General features: G+C 51.9%; 2 protein-coding genes across 4 annotated transcripts; both read right to left on the bottom strand.

Annotated features, from left to right (window-relative positions):
- Window positions 1-27: 27 nt before the first annotated feature.
- PRSS8 (serine protease 8) lies at window positions 28-4,487 on the bottom strand. The gene is made up of 5 exons (XM_043559983.1): window positions 3,800-4,487; window positions 1,901-2,063; window positions 1,368-1,639; window positions 1,115-1,281; window positions 28-996 (listed from the first exon to the last, which is right to left on the bottom strand). Exons 1-5 carry the CDS (start codon window positions 3,882-3,884, stop codon window positions 688-690), a joined length of 996 nt encoding a protein of 331 aa, XP_043415918.1. The 5' UTR covers window positions 3,885-4,487; the 3' UTR covers window positions 28-687.
- A 1,767-nt stretch (window positions 4,488-6,254) lies between these two features.
- PRSS36 (serine protease 36) lies at window positions 6,255-15,185 on the bottom strand. Of its 3 annotated transcripts, none has more exons than XM_043559974.1 (15): window positions 15,149-15,185; window positions 14,824-14,859; window positions 14,568-14,603; window positions 13,930-14,092; window positions 13,207-13,487; window positions 11,702-11,868; window positions 9,776-10,025; window positions 9,538-9,667; window positions 8,951-9,207; window positions 8,705-8,868; window positions 8,060-8,297; window positions 7,802-7,943; window positions 7,247-7,512; window positions 7,046-7,167; window positions 6,255-6,777 (listed from the first exon to the last, which is right to left on the bottom strand). In XM_043559974.1, the coding sequence occupies exons 1-15, from the start codon at window positions 15,183-15,185 to the stop codon at window positions 6,496-6,498; spliced, it is 2,571 nt and encodes an 856-aa protein (XP_043415909.1). In that variant the 3' UTR covers window positions 6,255-6,495. The 3 variants fall into 3 exon arrangements, with proteins under 3 accessions (XP_043415909.1, XP_043415910.1, XP_043415911.1); XM_043559975.1 differs by having other exon boundaries at window positions 8,720-8,868; XM_043559976.1 differs by lacking the exon at window positions 7,046-7,167 and having other exon boundaries at window positions 7,434-7,512.
- Between the last annotated feature and the right edge of the window lie 8,095 nt (window positions 15,186-23,280).

Genomic DNA, 23,280 nt, shown 5'->3' with positions numbered 1-23,280 from the left:
TTTGTTGCACGCCACACACAGAGCCAATTGTGCTCAAAACATTTTACTCCTTGTTCTTTCTACCCCTCACCCCAGATCCAAGCCCAAGCCCAGTTCCGGTGGGGGCTCAGTCCTCCGGAGTCTAGGAGTTGAGGTTCGAGGAGGGCATGGCAGCCGATGGGGCAAGATTGGGGCCTTTTCTGTTCTTGAAAACATGCTGCCCAGAGGCAGTCCCCGCTCAGAATACAGGAAGAAGGTGAAGTGATGGGGCTCATCAGGCAGAACTGGTAGGGTGCTAGAGCCAGTTCTTTAGCAGCAATTAGCTGGGCAGGTACCCAGTTTTCTAGAAACAGGGTAGGGAGCCTTGGCTCATTTTCATAGCTAAGGGTCCTTGGGGGCTCCATAGGAGCCCAGTGAGGAGGGTTGTGAACAGTAGGTGGGGGTGGCTAGAGGTCCTAGCCAATACCACAGGTAGTAAAACACCTGACTGTGGACCGTAGTTGCAAAGAACAAACCCAGAAGAGTGGGCTCAAAGGTCAGGATAGTGCCTTGGACTCCCACAGGGTTCTGGGAGGAAGGAGTGGCTTAAGCCAGTCCCAAGACCCAAAAGATGTCAGGGAAGGGCCAGGTCCATTCCTGGGCCAGGCATCTGTCCTTGGGGGCAGTGTGGAAGTCCTGGAAGCGGGGTCAGCTCTCAGGATGACTAGCTCAGCAGAGGAGGCCCAGGGTCAGGCCTAGTGGCAGCAGAAGGATGAGCCCCAATACGGCCTGGGCTGGGGCAGAGTTGAAGGCCTGGTGGTTGACACAAAGATGGCCATCGGGCTGAGACTCCTGGATTTGGGGCACCACACGAGGCTGGAGCTCTGTCACATGATAGTGAATCCAGGAGGCATAGCTGGAGGTCAGAGTGTACACGCCAGGCCTGTTGGGGGCCCCACAGGCATCGCCCCAGCTCACAATGCCTGCCAGGTACCAGAGGCCCCCCACAAGGCAGGAGAGTGGGCCCCCAGAGTCACCCTGAAGAGAAAAGTCATAACTGTCAAGACTAGGCCCCAGGCCTCCAGTCATCCACGCCAGCCCCATCCGGCCCTCATCTCCCAAGATGCGCTCGTCTCACTGGAACCCCTGCATTTACCTGGCAGGCATCCTTGCCCCCCTTCACATAGCCAGCACACAGCATGTCCTGCTGGATAAAGTGGGGCTCCTCAGGTTTGGCGTCAATGTTGTACAGACAGTTACATGTCTCTCGGCTGATCAGTGGCACCTCAAGTTGCTGAAGCTGCCGGGGGGCCAGGAGGCTCACTGTAGGAGCAAAAGATGCTTACCTGGGGCCTCCTACCCTAAGTCAGGCACCCCTCCATGCCTCTAGGCATCAGCGCCCACCTCACCTGAGGGCGCCACGTGGCCCCATCCAGTGACAGTACATTGGAGGCCATTGGGGAAGGAGGCGTTGGCTGCAGGGAGGCAGATGGGCCGGATGTAGCGGGAGAAGGTGACAGGGCTACTGAGACGGAGGAGTGCAATGTCACCCTGGGAGCCCTCCTGGTGGTAGCTGGAGTGGGAAATGACCTGTGCCACGGTGCGGACCTCGGCCTCAGGCGTGTAGGAGTCCAGCTGGTGGGCCCCAAGCTTTACCTCATAGTCTTCCTTGACGTGCTCCCTGCAGGCAGAGGGGCCAAGGCTGGGACCCAGGAGACCTCTCCTAGTTCCCTGATCCCTGTGGGCTTGTTATATCCAACCCCAGATTCTGATCCCAAACTGCATGCTAGTTTTACCCTGTGACCTGTCACCTCTGACCTTCACTGCTGACTGATCCTTTCAGACTTTATTGATACCCCTCGACCCAACCCAAGAATCCCAACCTCTGGCCTAGACTGATCCACCTTTGACTTCCCCCCCATGCCCACCACCCAGCTGGTACCTTGGGAAGCAGTGAGCAGCTGAGAGCACCCACTGCTCAGACACGAGAGAACCACCACACGCGTGGGTGCCATCGTAGGTGATGCTGACCTGCCAGGGCCACTGGCCAGCGGCTGCACTGCTACCACCTGTGATGCGTGCTTGGGAGGCCACACCGCAGAAGGCTGCCCAGGGAGGAAGGGGAGGGGGTCAGGTTCCTTCTGGGGCCCCCATACCAGGTCCTCAGCCCTGCCGTTCCCCATACAGCCCAGACAATCTGGTTTGGAGCTTGGGAAGTGAGTTCGCAGGAGCCAGCCACCCTTTGTCCTTGCCCCACTGCTCACTGGGCATGGTTAGTTCTGCCCCCTTAACCACCCTCATTACCTAACCCAAGTTTCATGCGCCTTCCTTTCTCTCAGATCCTCCTACCTTCCATTCAGTCCACTCCTTACAAGTCAGAAGATCTTTATAAACCACAAATCTGATCAGGTCATACCTCAGCTTAAATCCTCCCCAGGCTCCACATTGCCCTTAAGATACATTCTCTACCTTCCATGGCACTACCATTTACTCCAGCCATCCCTCTGGACATTTACACTGGGCCACACACTTGTTTGCCTCTAGACCTTTGCTTATCCAGGTCCCTCTGCCTAGAATACCTTTCTTCATCCCTACTCTGCTATGCAGACCTATTTGCCTACGGAGACCATTCAAATGTCAGGCACTCCTTAACCTGCCCTGAGCCTGCTGGCTGAGTTAGACAATGCTGGAAGCTCCCAGGGCCCATACTTTACCCAGCACTGCCCCATCACACAGTCATGATGGTCTATGACTGTTTCAACTGCAGCAATCTGGGCATTCCCTAGTGACAGGGACTGGAGCAGATCTCCTTGTCCCCAGTGCCGAGCACAGGGCTGGACACACAGAGTGGTGGATGTGTGTTGAACAAACAACAGGATTCCCACACTGAACATCTGGTTTCCAGGACTGCCTCACCCCCACCGAGGCTGCCGTTTGGAGCAGGACCCAACAGCCTTTCACAAAGTCACCTTCCCCGGAGCAGGGAAAACTGCCCAGCCAAGCTCCTCCTTCTCTCCTCATAATAACTACAATAGCTACTATTTAGTGACTGTTCAAGCAATGCCAGGCTGGGAGAGGGCTTTCACTTCTATCTCCATGACTCCTCACTGGGCCCCAGGAGACAAACATAACCAACTTCCATTTTTGAGGTGAGGGGACTGGCCAAGGATACATAGCCAGTAGTATCTGGTGAAGTGGGAATTGAAAACCAGACTCAGAGTCAAGTGGTGAGCCTTAGAAGAAAGGAAACCTCTGGTTCATTTTCCTCAAAGGACCCACCTTTGGGATCAGATCTGGGTGTAAAATCTCAGCGACACCTCTTATTGGCTGTGTGCTCTTGGCTAAGTCACTTCACTCTCTACCTCAGTTTCTTTCTCCGAAGAATTAGGGCTCTAATCCCCATCTTTCAGAACTAATGGGGGGATTTACATAAGGTAATAAGAGTGGGTGAGATGGCCCTACAGAGAGGGTCAGGCACTCATGAAACACTCCATTGGAATCTGAATCCCGGTTCCCTTCCTTTCCCCTCCCCCATGCAAGGCTCACCTTCCTGCCCATCAGCTCCTGGAGGGAGAGAGCAAGAGGAAAGGGTAAACAGGAAAGACCAGAGTTCCCAGGCCCCTTAGCACCTACCACTTCTCCAGAGGACGGTCCTCCCCACCCCCTTGACTCCCCGGAGGCCGAAGCTGAAGGGAGAGACAGAGGCCAAGATCTAGGGAGGCTGAAGCTGGGGGATTCTTGAGCCCAGGATAAGGGATGTGCCCAGAAAAAGATTATAGCCTCAGTTTACGTGCACCACCCCTTCCCTGAGCCCCACACTCTCTGACCCACACATACTCACCAAGACCGGACCGGAATAATCCAAGTAAAAGCAGAATGGCCACAGCCTCGAGCTGTGTAAGTCCCAGGCCCGCCCTGTGGGCCATGGCCCAGAACCAGGGCCCCTGGGGAGACACCAGGCACCCAAGCGAAGGGACCTGGGGTTGGTTTCGAAGGCAAGATCCAGGTGTCGGGCCCAGTGGGAAGGGATCCTAGAATCCGCGCTGGGAAGGGGGAAGAGATGTCCAAGGCAAGAATAAGGCACAAAGGGAGACGTTGGGGTTTCCGCAGCTGCCGGTGAGGACACGTCTCCCGCTCGGTCTGACTACGTAGAGACCTTCCAGAGTGGTGGATCCGTGGAGAAAGGCACCTACCTGCCTGCCCCTCCCCTAGCCCCGCCCTCCTCACTTAGCTCCGACAGCTTTTGTTGCCAACACAGTCCTAAGTCCTCCCAGACCCCTAGGCCCTGTGTGTGTGTGTGTGTGTGTGTGTGTGCGCGCGCGCGCGCGCGCGCGCCAGGAGGGACTGGAAACCCCTGACAGCTGCACTCCTTAGAGTGTGACCCAACTGCCGTTTGCCCCAGGTCTTTCAGGTCTCCCAGACCAGTTATGTCCCCCAGGGCCTGGCCCAGCCTTTGTTGTCCTGGGGCCACTGTGCTCCTCCTTTCTTCCCTCCTTCAGCCTGGTATCTGAGCTCAGGACACCTGGGTCTGCCCTGGACCTGCCGTTTCAGGCCCTTCTATAGAGCCTGCGGCCTCCTCTGTGTGTGCTGAGGTGTGGTGAGTGCGACTGGCAGTGCCAATAATCTCATAAATATTTCCTGAGTGCCTACTATGTTCCAGGCACAGGAGACAAAACAGACACCATCTCTGCCTTCGCTGAGCTCACAGTGAAGTTAGAGGTGACAGCTTTGAATCAAATAATCACATAGCAATTATAGAATAATTTCAAGCTAGGCCCTCTGATAAAGAAGAACGGGTGCTCTGGGGGCCTGTTCGCAGGAGCCTGACGTAGGCTGGCATAAAGAAGGGTTCCTCAAGAAGGTGTTGTTACAACTGAGGCCAGAGGAGCTATGAAAGAGTGTTAAGGCAAATATGGGAGGAGAGTGGTCCAGGGAAAGTCTCAGGTGGAGGGTGCAGGTGGCACAGGTCCAGGAGAAGAAAGCTCATGTGACCAGGTTGGGGTCAGGTTCATCCTAAATCAGTGTATAAGTCTGTGGACAACTGGGCATGTGTGTTGGCTTCAAGCCTCAGAAAAACAGACCCCACTTCCCCACCTAATTTCCATAAGACTGGGGACCTCCCAGCCAAAACTTTGGGGCCTCTCCTGGAGGGCAAGGAATTCCTGGAGTGGGTGAGGGGCTAGAAGCTAACTGGCTAACTCGGAGGGAGTCTAAGCCAGGGAAGAGGGAGCAACATTGGGCTGTGGTGGGTTTGGGGAGAGGATGGGTGTATTAAATGTTTATGGGGAATGGCATATGGGTGACTGGGTATGGGACACAGGTGGGGATGTATGTCCTTGTGGAGATTCAGGGGAATAGTCTCTTTGGGATCTGGCAGCTAATGATAAGCCTGTCCCTTTAAGAACCTCTGCCCCTCTCCACAATCTCCCAGGAACTCCCTGCTTCCCCTCCCCCATCCTCTGCCCACTCTACCTATAGATGGTGACTCCAGCCCCTGAGGTGACCCCTCTGCCACCCTTATCAGCCGGCTTCCACCCTAGCACTTCCCCTTCCCCAGGTCTCCATTTGCCCTTTTTCTGTACTCAAACATCAACCTTTTCCATGACCTATTCCTGATGCCCAGCCAGGGGTGTTCCCTACTACACTGGGAGCACTTCATGGACTTATCTATCAGACCCAGACCCCATGACTTAGTAGTTAGCAGGGAATGTGGTTGAATTCATGCAGGGAGGTGCACTAGTAAACGGTGGGTGAGGTAGTGGGATGTACATACAAGGACACATGCTGGTGCCCAAACTCTAGAGGCACTGGGCAGGATATGAAAGGATATGAAGACATAAGTGTCATGTGTGTGTACTGAGGGCACTGGAGGTGTACACTCTGGGGCATTCATCAGGGTGTGTTTAGGAGGGGTAGCTGTCTGTAGATATAGGATAAGGCAGACAGACCCTCTGCACTCCCAGACTCCTGGACTCTTCCTCTAATGCTCACCCTCAGTCTGGGAGGGGTGGAGGATGGCAGGGGGCAGAGAGAGAAGGGAAGTAGGGTCTGAGCTAGGGCTGAAGTGTCTATCAGGTGCTAGGGATGCTGATTCCACTGGGGAGGTGACACACACCCAGCTGCCACCCAACCTCCCCCGCCCTGGGGCAGGAATGAAGGACAGCTGCCACGTTATCAGGGACACATTTCCTGGGAGCCCAAGGCCTGACTCACAGAGACCCAGAAGGGATGGGCCCTATCCCTTGGGCTTCCCCCAGCCCCTCAGCCTTCCCCCAGCAATGCCACAAGGCCACGTGTCTGTGTTTACACCTTTATTGGCCGCTTCCCACTGCCCCCAAGGATTCCCGTGCCCAAAATAGCCAGGCACAGAGGCCCAATAATCTGAAGCCGCTGCAGTCTGGGTGGGTGGGGCCCTCTGGAGGTTCCGGCTAGGGAACAAAGCCGGTTAGGCCACATTCCAGCCCTACAGGGCGGGAAGTGGAGGGCTGGAGGGGGTGGAGGAGGAGAAGGAGAGGCGGCCAAGGGACCCAGGCCCCCTCAGCCCTGGATCAGGGGGAGCAATAGTAGCAGCAGGAGCAGAGCAGCCTGAGGGGAGCCTGAGGCCCTGGCCAGGTCAGGGGGGCAGAGGTCGCTGCCTTCAGGGGGCCAGTGGGGGTAGCCATTGGGAGGCAGGAAATGGGCCTCCCCTACTGTCTGGGCGATCCAGGCTTCTTCAGGGCCAATGGCAGCAAATAGCTCCCGGCTCCCTCGAACAGCCATGCCCATGAGGACCCAGGAGCCTCCCTCGGTCTGGCACAGGAGCGGAGGTGCTGAGGTCACCTGCAGTGTCAGGGCCAAACCCAAAAGGGTCTCTTACCCTTCCTTCTGATCCACAGCACCTTCTCCTTAGAGTCCAACCACAAAGCACTACTTCTCTACATCCTTAGGCATCCAGGCCCCTGGTCTCTCTCCGAGGTCCAGCTAGGAAGCACACTTCTTCCCATTTGGGGCCCAGCACTCAAGAATTCCAACCCTGCTCTCTCTCTAGGGTCCAGCTGCCCAGCACTGCCTCTCCCCTCCCTGGACCAGGACGCCCAGGCCCCTTTACCTCACACCTATCCTCTTGACCCTCTGAATACAGAACACAGAGAGTCCCAGGAGGCAGAATGCCTTGATAGAGACAGTGACAGAGTCGTGGCGTCAAGATGGAGACAGCTGCAGCCACAGGAACTAGAGAGAGGAGAGAGGGTTGTCACAGGGATTCTGGCCTTCAGTCACCTCTCACACCCAGGACCCTGGGGTCTCTCACCTCGGTCTCGGGGGTCCTTCCAGCCCAGCACCCAACAGCTGGCCCCTAGGGGGATACCCCCTGGGTGAAGGCAGATGGGCAAGGCTGATGGCGAAGGTTCCACCCGGGAGCTCAGCTCCAGGAGGGCAAGGGGGGGCCTAAGTCCCAGGTGTCGGGGCAGACGGATGCTGATGACCAACCGGGATACCTGGTGGCCCTGTGGGAGGGGGCTAGCCCCTGCCCGGCCCAGGTACACTTCAATATAAGGCACTGTTGTAAAGCCCGGCCTGTTGGAACAAAGCCCAATGTGACCTCCTGCTCCCCGAATTGCTATAAAGTCCTGCCCAATCCAGAGGACAGGGCAGAATGAACTCCAAGGTCATTCCACTAGCTCCTTCATTATTCCTCTTTCCAAATTTCTCTTCTATCTCAAAACACTTGTAGTGGTTCCCTGTACTTTAAGAGCCCTAAAGGGATTATATCCCACTATTTTAAAAGTCCTTTTGAAAAAAAAAAAAGTTCTTTTGCCCATCTTTCCATTTCTTCCCTCTTGCCCAAGAGATGGGTGAGACCCACCTGAGGACACAGTGAGTGGCTGCCACGACCCAGCCTGGGGCCACGAGGATCCCAGTGCAGACTTGATTTCCAGCCACATGCACTTCTGCCAGCCAGGGCCACAGGATACCCATCACAGCTGGCTCTGGCCGCAGGCCACAGGCTAGGGGAGAGGAGGTGACCACCTAAGTGAGGGCTCCACAGCTGACCCCTGAAGGGTCTGCCATGGATCTTAGCACACGCAGGAGCCCCAAAGCCCTCTTAGCCCTAAGCCCTCACCACCATGTTCTGTGTGAGGGGGACAAGCCTGTGTCTCAGTCTCCTCCCCCTCAGGGCCCCAGTCCCAAGTCAGCTGGTCTTCCAGGTAGGCTCCCCGAGTCACATGGCTGATCCATGGGCCATGGGTCTGCAGGGGGTAGAAGGCTCTGGGACGTAGGCAGCCACTGGAGAAGTCGCTGATTCCAGCCAGGAACCAGGTCCCCTCTTCCTGGCACAGAAGGCTCCAATGAGAGTAGTTCTGCAGCAAGAGCATGTGCAAGTTGATGAGAGGCTATCAAAGGTCCTGGGGCTTTCCTGTACTTCTCTCTCTCTCTCTCTCTCTCTCTCTCTCTCTCTCTCTCGTACTCAGACAAAACAAGTCCCACCTCCTCCAAGCCAGGCTCCAATAGTAATCTGTGTAAGAAGTCAGCCCTCACTTTAAGATTCTCTTTAAATCTAGGGGTAGCAAGAAGGTCAGACATCGCCCAGGGCCCGTCTCAGGCCCCTCCCCAAAGTCCTCCAGGGCTAGGCTCCGCCCCCAGCGAGAGGCCCCGCCTTAATCCCGTCCCTGCCCGCAGAGTGCTCGGCCTCATTCCTAGTTCCTCTCAGACCCTGCCCTGGCAACCACTCGCATTAAGACCCGCGGGCCCCGCCCCCGTCGCTCACCCAGCAGCGGCCCGCCTCCTCCTCTTCCTGGTAGGCGGGGCAGAGCGCGTGTGGAGGGTCTCCTGGCGGCGGCACTGACTCCCCCTGGCGGCCATACAGGCAGTGACACCACCAGCCGCCCAACAGCTCTGCCTCAAGCAGTGTGCTGGGTCCGGGCTCAGGTTCTGGAAGAGAAAAGAAAGGGAGCCTGCGCTGCAGAGGAGTCCGGCCCGGCTCCGCCCAGCCCTGCGTGGGGCCCCTGCTCACCCCCGCGGCCCCAGCGCGCCAGGCGGCAGCGGCTCCTGGGCAGGAAATAGTGTTCTGGGTGAGGTAGGCACACTGGCCGCGAGGCGGTGCTCAGGTTCACCGGCGTTTGCAGCTGCAGCAGCGCCAGATCCGAGGTGTCGTCCCATGAGGCATTCTCGTGCGGCACGAAGCGTGCCACCAGCTCTGCGCGCGGACGCGAGGGCAGTAGCACGCGCCAGTTGTCTAGGTCTCGGGGCAGGAGGTCTGAGTTGATGGGGCTGCGGGTTGGGGGAAACTGGGACGTGGGCCACATCCTGCGCACTCGGCTCAAACCCGCACATGTCTGGCTTGGACTCTGGATTTCCAGAGAACCCGGCATCCTTGATAGAATTTATACTACCCCGTACTTGCCCCCAGTAGACTAGGATCCCGCTTTGCAAGCTGGATCCTACACCTGCCTGTGAAACCCCGCACTCCAGACCGATGTGCCCTTCCACCCCTACTCCTACCCTACCCAGGGGAAGGGCTGGGGACAGGTCGATAGTGTCTCAGGCCGATGGGGGGGGGGGGGCGGAGGGGAAAAAATCTAAGACTGCGTTTTCACTCACTCCAGAAAGCAGCTGGCAGGTGCCAAGACCCAGCTTTCAGACACCAGCGCCCCATGGCAGGGTCTGGATCCTGGCACCATCACCCGCGCCTCCCAGGGCCAGGTCCCTGGCCTTGGTGCCTTCCCGCACTCTGAGGGGTGAGAGACTTGGGTCAGGGGGCCTCCCAGGCCACCAGCAGTTTCCACCCCAACTCAAATCTTCCATGTCCAGGTGACATCTAGGGGTCCTTCTCCCTTACCTGGCAGGGCAATGGTGCAGTTCTCATCAGTGGGCTCCCAGGGACCTGGCTGGGGCTCCCAGGACTGGGTGGGAAAGGCAGGCCCAGGTTCTGAGCCCATCACCTGTTGCCGTATCCATGCCTCATAGGGGGCCACAGCAGTGAAGACTCCAGGGCGGTTCCTCCGTCCACAGCCAAAGCCAAAGCTGGTGATTCCTGCCTGGAACCATTGGCCGCCTTCCTCACAGACCAGGGGGCCCCCAGAGTCTCCCTGATGGTAGATAATTCAGTGTCAGGGGATCAGCCCAGGGACCCACCAGCTTATACTAGGCCACCTCACAAAGATTCTAAACCTCTTCTTGTTGCCAAACATAGAGCCACCTTCTGGAAACTGGCCCTGGCTGTACTTGTCCTCTGCATTCCCTGCAACTCTAAACAGAAGAAAACTTTCTAAGGCAGAAAGGCTGATGAGCAGCCAAAGCCAAAGGCAGCAAGCTAATGCATTAAAGGCCACGTTAGAGAGGCCTTCAGGTCTCATTCAGAGCCAACTGATTCTTGTTCAATAAATGGCTCAAATAGGGGTGCCCGGGTGACTCAGTCAGTTAAGGGACCAACTCTTGGTTTTGGCTCGGGTCATGATCTCCTGGTTCGTGAGTTTGAGCCCTGCATCTGGCTCTGTGCTGGCAGTGTGGAGCCTGCCTGCTTGAGATTCTCTCTCTCCCTCTCTCTCTCTGCCCCCCCCCCCACTCTGTCTCTCAAAATAAACTTTTAAAAATTAAAAAATAATTAAATTAAATATTCAATTTTTCAGTTACACTAGCCACATCTCAAATGTTCAATAGCCAATGTGGCTAGTGGCTATCATACTGGACATCACAGGTATAGAACATTGTAGGACATTCTAATGGACAGTGCTTGGTTTAGAGGAATTTGAATTGTTTGCAATCCTGTCCAAGAAGGCAGGGGATTATGTCCCTAGGTCTTGGAACCTCGTAATTGGGAGGGACGCTGAAGACTATCTAGCTTGAATTCCCATCACCACCATTCACGCTTGAGTGCCCTCAAAAATGTGTGCCATTGGAGGAAAGTTCCTGGGGGAAATGGTTAAAATATACTATGTTTTGTTTTCAGCAAGATATCTGGAAAATTCTCATCTGTGAGGAATTAATTCATTTTTTAAAATGAACCTACTAAGTAATAGGTGCGGTGCTATGGACTGGGATGGGGGATAATAATAATAGCTAATGCTTATTTGAACTCTTATTAAAGACCAGGCACTGTCCTAAGTGCTTTTATTTAAAAAAATTTTTTTCAACGTTTTTTATTTATTTTTGGGACAGAGCGAGACAGAGCATGAATGGGGGAGGGGCAGAGAGAGAGGGAGACACAGAATCGGAAACAGGCTCCAGGCTCTGAGCCATCAGCCCAGAGCCTGACGCGGGGCTCGAACTCACGGACTGTCAGATCGTGACCTGGCTGAAGTCGGACGCTTTAACCGACTGTGCCACCCAGGCGCCCCCTAAGTGCTTTTATATATACAAATTCCTATAATCATCATAGCCACCCTATGAAGTAGGGTGAAGCCACCTATAAAGTATCATCTCCATCTTCTAGAGGAGAAAGTCTGAACATAGGGACGTTAAATAACTTAGCCAAGGTCACACAGCTAGTAAGTGGTGGTGCTGGACTTCCAACCGGGCTGACTCACTCTGGAGTCTTGGCAGGTAACCTCCGCACTGTGCTGCCATAAGTAACAGTGCCCTCTTGTTGAGCCCCAAGTTCTGTCCATTTATAATCTTCTCATCAATCCTATCCGTTGGCAATCTTGCCCTCTTTTTGCAGATGAGGCTCAGAGACATTGAGAGAGATATTTGTCTATTCCTCATGCTTCCTATTGGTTAGGGCTCTGCCTGGCCCTGTGAGGCAGATGCAGGGGCCTCCCCTCACCTGGCAAGTGTCTCTGCGGCCCTCCGGGTAGCCAGCACACAGCATCCCTGGCAATAGCTGGAAAGTGAGGTTGAACGGGCCAGGCCGGCTATAAAGACACTGACAGGCGGCCTCTCCCAGCAACCTGAGCTCCACTTCTTGTAGCGCCCACGGGAGAGGCAGGGGGTCTGCAGGTCGAACCAGAGAGCAAATGCTGTGAGGCAGATAGGAAGTCCCCTGTGCCCCAGCTCGGCTTAATGCCCTTCAGCTGCCTCCTGGACATCTACTTAGATACCCCATGGCACCCTGGACTGCTACACTCAAAACTAGTCATTGTCACCTCCTGCTCCTCTCTGTTCTTCCTATATCCTCATCTCAGGAATGGCCCTATCAAGCACCTAGTGAGAGCCTCCATGGATGGTTGTGCAGTAAGAGCAGTATCCAGACGATAAACGAGGCCTGTGCGGGCTAAAATCACTAAGATCTGAGACCTGACATGGGCTGTGTCAATCTTGAGAGGGCACGCTTTTCAACAAAGGTGCCATGTAGACTAAGGTGTGGTCCTGTACCAAGCTGCCAAGCATGGAAGCTGGGTTGTCAGCTGTGACCCCTGTCTCAGCTTCCTCTCCCCAGTCAGTTCCCAAGTCCTGAAAACCTCTCATTTGTGACTTCTTGGAATTGTCACTGCAACTGCCCTAGTTTAGAAGGTACAACTTTGGGCCTGGATGATTGGCCCAGGCTCCTCACTGGTGCCCGCCACAAGGAGGTGTTCAAGAAATACCTGTTGAATGAAGGAAAGACGAACTGAACGAATGAATGAGTGCAAGTAGGGAGAAGACAGGAGGTGGGAAAGTAGAGAGATGAGTGAAGGGAGGGGAGGGGAGGATGGGAGGAAGAGGGACAGGGGAATGGAAGGCAGAAGCTGACATTGCTGAACGCTTAGGATATGCCAGGTGCTGTGCTTTAGTGCACCATCACCTAGGGCAAAAATATCTGAAGTACATTCATAACTGCTGTTAGGTATTGTGCTATAAACTTTACATGGATTTTCTCATTTAATCCTTAACCCAACAACCCCAAGAACTGGGCACTATTTTTCCTTAATTTTCAGAGGGGGGAATGGGTTGGATGAAGTGGTTTGTCTGAAATAGCCGAGCTAGGATGGGAACCCTATTCAGATCCCATATCCAGGAAAGGAAACAACAACAACAACAACAAAAACCTGGAAGGAAAGGTGAGGAGGGAATCGGGGTGGATGAGTCAGTTAGTCTTAGTTTGAGAGCCCTTGGGGAGGAGGATAGATGGACAATTGCACAGCATTTACCTGCAGCGTGGCAGAAATCTGCGCTCCAGGACCCCACCCAAGACCCCACTCAGTGGGCCCCGCCTCCTGAGCCCCCGCCCTGAGGGCCCACCCACCCAGGGCCCAGCTTTTAGGACTCGCCCCGAGGTCTTCCCCCAAGGACCGCTCAGTAGGCTCCACCTCTCCGGTAACCTGCTTCCCGGGACCCCTTCATCTCACTCACCCGCTTCCTGGATGTCCCCCCAGCCAGTGGCCCAGCAGGCCGTGCCATGAGCGAAGCGATGCGAGGCCCGCGGCAGGCAGATCGGCCGCACGGCGGGGCCCAGCCGGGCGGGCGAGGCCAGGCGCACGAGGGCCAGGTCTGCGCCCAGTTCCACGCTGCTGTAGTTGTCCGGCACGAGGATGGCGGCCACCGCGCGGGCGTGCGCGCTGTCCAGAGGCCCGTCCTGGGAGTGCACGCCCAGCAGTACCGACCACTCGGTCGCGGGCTCCAAGGTCCCGTTCCTGCGCGGAGGCCCAGGCAGGAGGAGGTTAGGTTGACCCCAAGGTGGGGCCAGACTCTCGTGGGGGTGGGATCTCGCTCAGAGCGAGGGAGAAGGTGGGATCAGTAGCAACCCAGGAGGGGCAGAGTGGGATCCAGATTAGGGGCTAGGGCGATCCAGGTTGAGATAGATTCCCAAAAAGGGGACGAGTGGATGCGATTTGGGGATGATTGATTGGGGGACATTGGAAAGACGGAATTCAGACCCGGATATTTGGTGGAGCGGTGGGTCGAGTCTGCAGGTGGCGTCCACCGTATTCAGAACAAGGATACCCTCGAAGAGAACTTCGAGGTTGGGCAGGGAGACTGGCGCAGCTCGGTTCCAAGTTGGCGGTGAGTGCATGGGATCAAGCTGCGGGGCTGGCTTGGCTTTTGAAGAGGGTTTGGACGTGGGCGAATACTCACGTCACGAAGCAGTGAGCAGCGGAGAGCACCCAGGAAGGGGCGATGAGGGAGCCCCCGCAGATGTGGCCCCCCCTCTGATGCAGGCTCACCTGCCACGGCCAGCTGCCTGGCTGCGCTTCTGAGCCCCCCATGATTCGGGTAGAGGGCTCAGGGCGGCCGCAGTCTGCAATGGGGTACCATGGAGGTCATAGCCTGCCTGGTCCCTAGGCACGAGGCCCAGGTAACTCAAGACAAAGCCCTGTCTCCCGCGCGGCTTCAGTTTGCACCTCTGAACAAAGAACAAAGAGGACTTAGGCACTTTTTTTTTTTTTTTAATGTTTATTTATTTTTGACAGAGGGAGAGAGGAGAGAGAGAGAGAGACAGAGCATGAGTGGGGCAGAGGCAGAGAGAGAGACAGAGAGAGAGAGAGAGAGAGAGAGAGAATCTGAAGCAGGCTCCAGGCTCTGAGCTGTTAGCCCAGAGCCTGACACGGGGCTCTAACTCAGGGGCTCTAAGTCACCAACCAGAGATCATGACCTGAGCCAAAGTGGGACCCTCAACCCACTGAGCCACCCATGTGCCCCGGGACTTCCACCTTCCTCACTGCCTAGCCAGGCTTAACCTTCTTTAAGATCTGAGGAACCCCCACTCTCCTTACCTAGATCTTCAGGTTCTTCTTGGGTAGGACTGAGAGCTGGGAGTTGGAGGGTAAAGAGAGAGGAAGGTACTGGTGACTTCCAGTCCCTGACACTTCCCAGTCCCCATCTTCCTGTTCTCCCTCCCCTACCTCTCTCCCTTTCCCCAGTTCTCTGTTCTTTCGGCATCCCCTTGGAGCACCCATGCTACCCCTCCCATCTTTTCTGCCTCCCATGTGATACACCCCCCACCCCCACCCCCCAGTCCAACTGCCTTACCTGAGTCCTGGAGAGCTCCTGGGATGGGGCTGATGGCTGGAAAGAGGGAAGCAGGAAGAGGCTAGAGACCTATAATTTGATGAGCCCTCCCTGCCTCCCTGCCCCCAAGCTTTAGAGCTACGCCATCTCCTGGCATCCAGGCCCCTTTCCCCTCTGGTAGGCTATTCTCCCTTCTGACACCTCACTTCTTCATTCTTCCTGATGTCTTCCTCTCTTTCCTCCTCTGACACCCCACTACCCACACAGAACCCGGGCGTTCTGCTTTCCAGCTTCCCAGATACTAAGGCCCAGGTCCCTTGCAGCCATCTCTTATCCCCTGAGTTACCAAGGATCACAAATGGAAGGAGCAGGTGCTGGGACATGGCACATTTGAGTCAGCTGGAGGCACGGAGATGGGTGAAGGTCTGCTCCCAGCCACAGCTCTGTCACTGCCTAGGCAGCCTGTGACTCCTGATGGTCCCAGGAGCCGCCCCACCCTCCCTGGCTGGAGCCCATCTCTGGCAATCTGAGAGGATCTAGGGCTGGAAAGGGGAAGCAGGGAGCCTAGAGGCCCCACCCAGAGCCCTGTGAGCATCTCATATCTCTGGAGGCCCAAGGTGGGGGTGGGAAGCAGATGTCCTAGCTCCAGGACACTGTTGGGTGGGGGGTGGAGGAGTGGAGAACCCTGTGGGCAAAGGTGGAAGATGAGGACAGCTAGGTGCTGTGAGGCTGATGTTCTGGGTCCTTGGTGAGGCGGGCTGTAGGTTAGCTCAAGCCCTTGGGATGGAGCAGGTGGCCCCTCAGTGGCGTGACTCACCAGAGACCTCACCTCTATTCGGGGTGCGGCTTACCCCAGTGGCTTGGCCTTTTCTTCTCACACAGCTCTGGTTACTGGAGTTGCTGGCCAGGTCTGGGAAGGGAGCCCTAGGGAATTCAATCCCATCCCAACAAAAGGATCACAGATTCCGTCAAGTTGCGCGGGGCCAAGGATTCTGGGAGGGGCCTGGGCAGGCTGGCACAGCCAAAAGGACGTCACCCTTTTCTGTGTTAGAGTGCTCTCAAGTGTTGTCACTTACTCTTTGTGTGACTTTGGGAAAGTCACTCAACTCTTCAGTGTATTTCGATGGCAATCCGCCTAAGAAACATATGGTGCCTCAAAGGAATCAAGGAGAGTTTAATTAAAGAACTATTTACAGAGGTCTAGGCAGGGATAAGGGAAACCAGCAAGGGATGGGTGAAGCATGCTGGGGCTAGCAAGAGTGGAGAGCCCTTCCTGGAGAGGCCAAGAGAAGGAACACATACTGGAGCTGGAAATGGAGAGCCTGGAGGAGAGAGCTCAGTGGGAGCTCCTTCAATGGAGAAATGTGACCTTTATCAACATGTGGCTCATGCAGGGAGGGAGCTGGGAAATAAAAGTCACCATCTCGCTTTCCTCCTACCCTCCCATCACCTGCCAGCTCCTCCCATCTCTGAAACCTCCCAGAAGCCAGAGTGACAGGGAGGCCATGATGTGGCCCATAAAGGTCACTCTGGGGGAACAGATCAGAATGGAGAAGGGTGGAGGAGAATGGAAATGAAGAGTTGAATAGCCACACACAGGTTTTCCCTGCTATCCGGAAGTAGAGCATTTCTATGAAAACTTTTGGAAGCGGAAAAGGCATAAAGCAAAGAAGCAGTTACTATTAATTTATATGAAAAAAATTTTTTTTAGCATTCCCAGATCCAAAAATCAACCTCTTTTCCTTCCTCCTTCCCTCCCTTCCTTCCTTTCTTCCTTTTTTTGAAAAATTTATTTTTAGGTAATCTCTACACCCAAATGTGGGGCTTGAACCCACAGCCCTGAGACCAAGAGTCACATGCTCCCCTGGCTGGGGACTCATCTTTTAGGCTTTTCTCATACCTTAGGTCATATCTTGCTAACAAATGCACAATATAAATTGAGATCAAGCACAGATGCTCACATAGTCCAAAGCTATGATGGCTTGATGCTGGGATGCTGAGTCTAGTTCCCAGGGAAGGAGATCTCCATGACAGTTGACTGCAAAACAAACAAACTCTGAGCACCATTGTCACTTTTCACCTTTTTTTTGAAAAAGTGAAAATCCCTTCTGGATTTTTTTTTTTGTTAGTGAAAACAGGTACTAACGTAGGTCTTTCCTAAAAGCAAAGTGGTGGGGCGCCTGGGTGGCTCAGTCGTATGAGCGTTCATGATCTCACAGGTCATGAGTTGGAGCCCTGCATCGGGCTTGCTGCGTCAGCACAAAGCCCACTTGGGATCCTCTGACCCCTCTCTCTCTCTGCCCCTCCCCGGCTTGCACTTTCTCTCTCTCTTGTGAGTGCGTGCTCTCTCTCTCTCTCAAAAATAAATTTAAATTAAAAATAGACCTACCCTATGACCCAGCAATAGCACTGCTAGGAATTTATCCAAGGGATACAGGAGTACTGATGCATAGGGCCACTTGTACCCCAATGTTCATAGCAGCACTCTCAACAATAGCCAAATTATGGAAAGAGCCTAAATGGCCATCAACTGATGAATGGATAAAGAAATTGTGGTTTATATACACAATGGAATATTACATGGCAATGAGAAAAAATGAAATATGGCCTTTTGTAGCAACGTGGATGGAACTGGAGAGTGTGATGCTAAGTGAAATAAGCCATACGGAGAAAGACAGATACCATATGTTTTCACTCTTATGTGAATCCTGAGAAACTTAACAGGAACCCATGGGGGAGGGGAAGGAAAAAAAAAAAAAGAGGTTAGAATGGGAGAGAGCCAAAGCATAAGAGACTGTTAAAAACTGAGAACTGAGGGTTGATGGGGGGTGGGAGGGAGGAGAGGGTAGGTGATGGGTATTGAGGAGGGCACCTTTTGGGATGAGCACTGGGTGTTGTATGGAAACCAATTTGTCAATAAATTTCATAAAAAAATAATAAAATAAAATAAAATAAAATAAAATAAAATAAATAAAATAAATTTAAAAAACATTAGGAAAAAAAGCAAAGTGTCATAACATAAACTTTTGAAAAGCAGGGGATACCTGTATATCTATTTTGTTACCAAGAATATAAGCTAATGATGACTCTATTAGTCCAGTTTCCCTAGTAAATAGAGGTCTGGGCAAACCCTACATGCTTGTGCCTTATTGGGAGGTACAATCCCAGTGCAACAAGAGCAGGGGAAAATAAGATCAGGTGACCAGGGAGAGAGAAAATGCAAATATCGGGACCCAACAATTGAGTGGAGTTAATTGATAACCTTGCTAACCTTAGCTAGTCTGCGGACACAATGAAGGTAAACTTGGTGGCAATAGCTTCATAATAAGTTTATTTATTTTTAAAAACGTTTTTTAAGTTTATTTATTTTGAGAGGGACAGAGATAGTGCAAGTGGGGGAGGGGCAGAGAGAGGGGAAGAGAGAGAATCCCAAGCAGGCTCCTCACTGCCAGCTTGGAGCTTGGACTCATGAAACAGAGAGATTATGACCTGAGCCAAAACGAAGAGTTGGCCTCTTAACCAACTGAGCCACCCAGGTACCCTAAAAAAAAAATTTTTTTTTTAATGTTTATTTAATTTTGAGAGAGAGACACACAGAGAGAGAGAGACAGAGAACGAGTTGGGGAGGGGCACAGAGAGAGAGGGAGACATAGAATCTGAAAGCAGGCTCCAGGCTCCAAGCTGTCAGCACAGAGCCCGATGTGGATGGAGCTCCAGTCCACAAACCATGAGATCATGACCTGAGCTGAAGTTGGCCGCTTAACCAACTGAGCCACCCAGGCGCAACCCCCCCCCAAATTTTTTTTAATGTTTATGTATTTTTGAGAGAGAGAGAGAGAGAGAGAGAGAAATAAAGAGAGACATAGACAGAGTGTGAGCGGGGGAGGGGCAGAAAGAGAAGGAGAGACAGAATCCAAAGCAGGCTCCAGGCTCTGAGCTGTCAACCGACTGAGCCACCCAGGTTCCCCTATTTATTTACTTTTTAAGTAAGCTCTGTGTCCATCCTCAGGTTTGAACTCAGGACTCCAACATCAAGAATCACATTCCTGGAGTTTCTAAGTCTCCTGGGGCGCTCATTTGCTGGCATTTGCCCCTCCAAGGATAAAGAACTAGTTATTCAGACAACAAACATTCAGAAAAAACAGGCAATTGGCAAATAAAAGTAGAAAAAAGAGAGTGTATGGGATGGTTAAAGCAAAACATGCATACCAGGAGCACTCTCGCCTACAAAGTATTTGCTGCAATTCAGTAGTTCTCAAACATTTTGGTTTCAGGACCTCCTTACACCTTTATTTGTATTTTTTTATTAAATTTTTTTTCAATGTTTTATTTTATTTTTTGAGAGACAGAGACAGATCATGAGCAGGGGAGGGGCAGAGAGAGGGAGACACAGAATCCAAAGCAGGCTTCAGGCTCTGAGCTGTCAGCACAGAGCCCGATGCAGGGCTTGAACCCATTAATGCAAGATCATGACCTGAGTCGAAATCTGACACTCAACCAGCTGAGCCACCCAGGTGCCCCAACCTCCTTACACTTTTAAAAATTATTGAGGAATCCAAATAATTTTTGCTTATGTGGGTTATATCTATCAATATTTACTGCCTTTGAAATTAAAACTCAGAAATACTTAAAATTATTTATTAATTCACTAAAGAATTACTGTGTTACATGTTCATGTAAGTAACATATTTTTTAATGAAAAATAACTATATTTTCAAAAATCATACTGAAGGGGCGCCTGGATGGCTCAGTCGGTTGGGCCTATGACTCTTCGTTTCAGCTCAGGTCACGATCTCATTGTTCGTGAGTTCGAACCCCATGTAGGGCTCTGCACTGACAGCACGGAGCCTGCTTGGGATTTTCTCTCTTTGCCCCTCCTCTGCACACCAGCTCTCTCACTCGCGCTGTCTCTATCTCTCAAGGTAAATAACTAAACTTAAAATTTTTTTTTAATGTAATAGAAAATAGTGAAAAGAGTGATGTTTTAAAAGTGAAAAGAGTGACATTTTTGCAAACCTCGCTAGTGTCTGGATTAATAGGCTACAGCTGGATTCTCATATCTGCTTTTGCATCCAGCCTTTTGGAATATCACTGGTCAAGTAGCTGTTGGAAACCTGTATTGTACACTTGATATCATGAAAATAGTTTTGGCCTTGGGCACCCCTTGAAAGGGTCTGTGAACCCCTCCAGGACTTCCAGGATCATATATGAGAACTGCTGCTCTAAAATAATTCTCTCTCTCTCTCCCTCCTTCCCTCTCTGTCTCTCTGTCTCTCTCTTTTTTTTTTAAAGTAAACGACATCCAGGGGCGCATTGGTGGCTCAGTCGGTTGGGCGTCCAACTTCGGCTCAGGTCATGGTCTCAACAATTCGTGGGTTCGAGCCCTGCATCGGGCTCTGTGTTGACAGCTCAGAGCCTGGAGCCTGCTTCAGATCCTGTCTGTCTGTCTGTCTGTCTCTCTCTCTGCTCCTCCCCCCTCACACTCTGTCTCTCTCTGTCTCTCAGAAATGAATAAGCGTTAAACAAAATTTTAAAGTAAACTACATCCAATGTGGGGCTCAAACTCATGACTGTGAGATCAAGAGTTGCATGCTCTATCGACTGAGCCAGTCAAGTGTCCCTAAGACAGTAATTCTCAACACTTTCTTCAAATCAACAGACCTGAGAAATAGGACTTGCTCCTTTAGATATGTCGATGCAAAAGGAACAAACCTTTCAGAATCCCTAAAAGTGAGGAAGGGAGTTTTGTTTGAGCCCAAGTTAGGACAGTTGCTTGGGAGACATGGTCTTCACAGGAAGAAGGTGCTCCAGAGGATAAAGAGTTTTTACAGGGTTATACACTTTTTTAAAATGTTTACTTACTTATTTTTGAGAGAGAGAGACAGCACAAGCAGGGGAGGGGCAGAGAGAGAAGGAGAGAGAGAATCCCAAGCAGGCTCCACGCTGACAGCACAGAGCCCAATGTGGGGCTCAATCCCATGAACTGAGAGATCATGACCTGAGCCAAAATCAAGAGTTGGAGGCTTAACTGACTGAGCCACTCTGGCACCCCAAGGGTTATATACTTTTTTTACCTGTTATAAAAGTCAAGAGATTATAGATTAACATATAGGCAGGAATCACAAGTTTTAATGTCAAGGAATTCAGTGAGTAGGTGCACTGACCATATCTTATGGATATAATGACTTTCTTTTAGGCTCCTCATTTACAAAGCAAGGGTACAATGTATGCTGGGTGTGCCATAAATCAGGCTTTTGTTTTGTTTTTTAATTTTTTTAAATGTTTATTTATTTTTGAGAGACAGAGACAGAGCTCAAGCAGGGGAGAGAGGGGCAGTGAGAGAGGGAGACAAAATCCAAAGCAGGCTCTAGGCTCTGAGTTGTCAGCATAGAGCCCAACGCAGGGCTCAAACTCACAAACCTTGAGATCATGACCCGAGCTGAAGTTGGATGCTTAACTGACTGAGCCACCCAGGCGTCCCTTGTTTTGTTTTTTAAGGATTTTTTTTTAAGATTTTGTTTCTTAAATAATCTCCCTACCCAACACAGGGCTTGAACTCACAACCCTGAGATTAAGTGTTGCATGCTCCATGGACTGAGCTAGCCAAGGGCCACCCCCTCACCCTGGCTTTTGGTTTAAACAAAGTTTATGTAGTCATGCTGACTTAGAAATCTAAAATGGCTTCCCTTATGTGTCAGGCCTTTAGAAAATTTTGTCTGTCATCAAATAGCACAGTGGCTTGGCAAAGCGATGGATCTTGTGGGAGGAAGGGGGAACAGTTTCCTCTAAGGAGACAGATTGAAATTCCTGGGGGATGCAAATACAGTTTGCAAAAACTGCCCTGGTGATTCTGGTAGTTCTTCTGGCCCAAGGTGTGCTTGCATGAGAATCACTGCTCTAAGCTTCCTAGCAGCCAACAAAGAGGGAAACCCAACCAGGAGTCTCTCTTCCAAGTACTAGGACAGAAAATAATTTTCTGCAGGTTCTGATGGAGAGGAAACTTTGGTGTAATGAAATCTTCCTCAACCACACCATTATGGTAAAAGCAACAAAGAGTTTCATAAGGTTGATGTTTATAGTGCTGCTTAATGTCATCCAATAACCCCATAATCAAACCACAAGTCAATAAAATAATTATATGATGGTTGCCTCTGGGTAAGAGAGGCAGTACATAGACACACAGTTCTCTGCTGGTCTGATTCATGGAAGGGGAAATTACAGATCAGCTAATGTATTCGTTTTCTATGGTTGATGTAACAAATTACCATACACTTAGTGGCTTAAAACTACACAAACTTGTTATCTTCTTTTTTTTTCTTTTTTAAAGTTTTTACTTATTTGTTTTGAGAGTGACAAAGATAGTGCCAGTGGGGGAGGGGCAGAGATAGGGGGAGAGAGAGAATCCAAGCAGACTCCACACTGTCAGTGCAGAGCCCAATGTGGGGCTTGAACTCACGAAACCATGAGATCATGACCAGAGCAGAAACCAAGAGTCAGACGCTTAACTGAGCCACCTAGGTGCCCTGAAACTTGTTATCTCCTAATTCTGAGGATTTAAAGTCTGACATGGGTCAGGGCTCCTCGGTGGCTCAGTTGGCTAAGCATCCAACTCTTGATTTCAGCTCAGGTCATGATCTCAGGGTCATGATATCAGAGTCATGAGATCAAACCCCACGTCAGGCTCTGTGCTGACAATGTGGAGTTTACTTGGGATTCTCTCTCTCCCTCTTTTTCTGATCCTCCCCTCTGCACATGCTTGTTCTCTTAAAATAAATAAATAAACATAAAAAAAAGGTCTGATGTGGGTCTTGCTGGGCTAATATCGCCCTGAGTATCAAGGGGCTGAGTTCCTTCCTGGAGGCACTAAGGAAGAATCCATTTCCTTGCCTTTTCAGCTTCTAGAGGCTGCTTTCATTTGTTGGCTCATGGCTCCCTTCCTCCATCTTCAGAGCCAGCAAGGTTACATCTCTCTGACCTTCTGTCTTCACATCTTTCTCTCTGACCAAACCAGGAAAAGTTCTCTGAGTTTAAGGATTCACGCAATTAATGGGCCCACCTGGGTGATCCGTGATACTCTATCCAAAATTCCATACTTTCAATCACATCTGCAAAGTTCTTTTTGCCATGTAAGGTAAAATATTCACAGTTTCTGGGGATTAGCTGTGGACATCTTTGGGGTTTATCGGCTTGCCACAGCCAGAAAGTACTGACTACTGTCCCCTGTCTTCCCAGTGTGTTCTGAGATCAAATTTTCGGAAGGCCTTTATTTTTTATTTTTAGTATTTTCTTAATGTTTATTTATTTTTTAAGGAGAAAAAGACAGAGCATGAGGGGTGGAGGGACAGAGAGAAAGGGAGACACAGAATCTGAAGCAGGCTCCAGGCTCCGAGCTGTCAGCACAGAGCCCAATGTGGGGCTTGAACTCACGAGCCATGAAATCGTGACCTGAGTTGAAGTTGGGCCCTTAACTGACTGAGC

Source organism: Prionailurus bengalensis, chromosome E3, assembly GCF_016509475.1.
Source record: "Prionailurus bengalensis isolate Pbe53 chromosome E3, Fcat_Pben_1.1_paternal_pri, whole genome shotgun sequence".
Lineage (NCBI taxonomy): Eukaryota > Metazoa > Chordata > Mammalia > Carnivora > Felidae > Prionailurus > Prionailurus bengalensis.
Note: the sequence above shows the minus strand (reverse complement) of the source record. Positions and strands in the feature narration are given on the sequence as shown.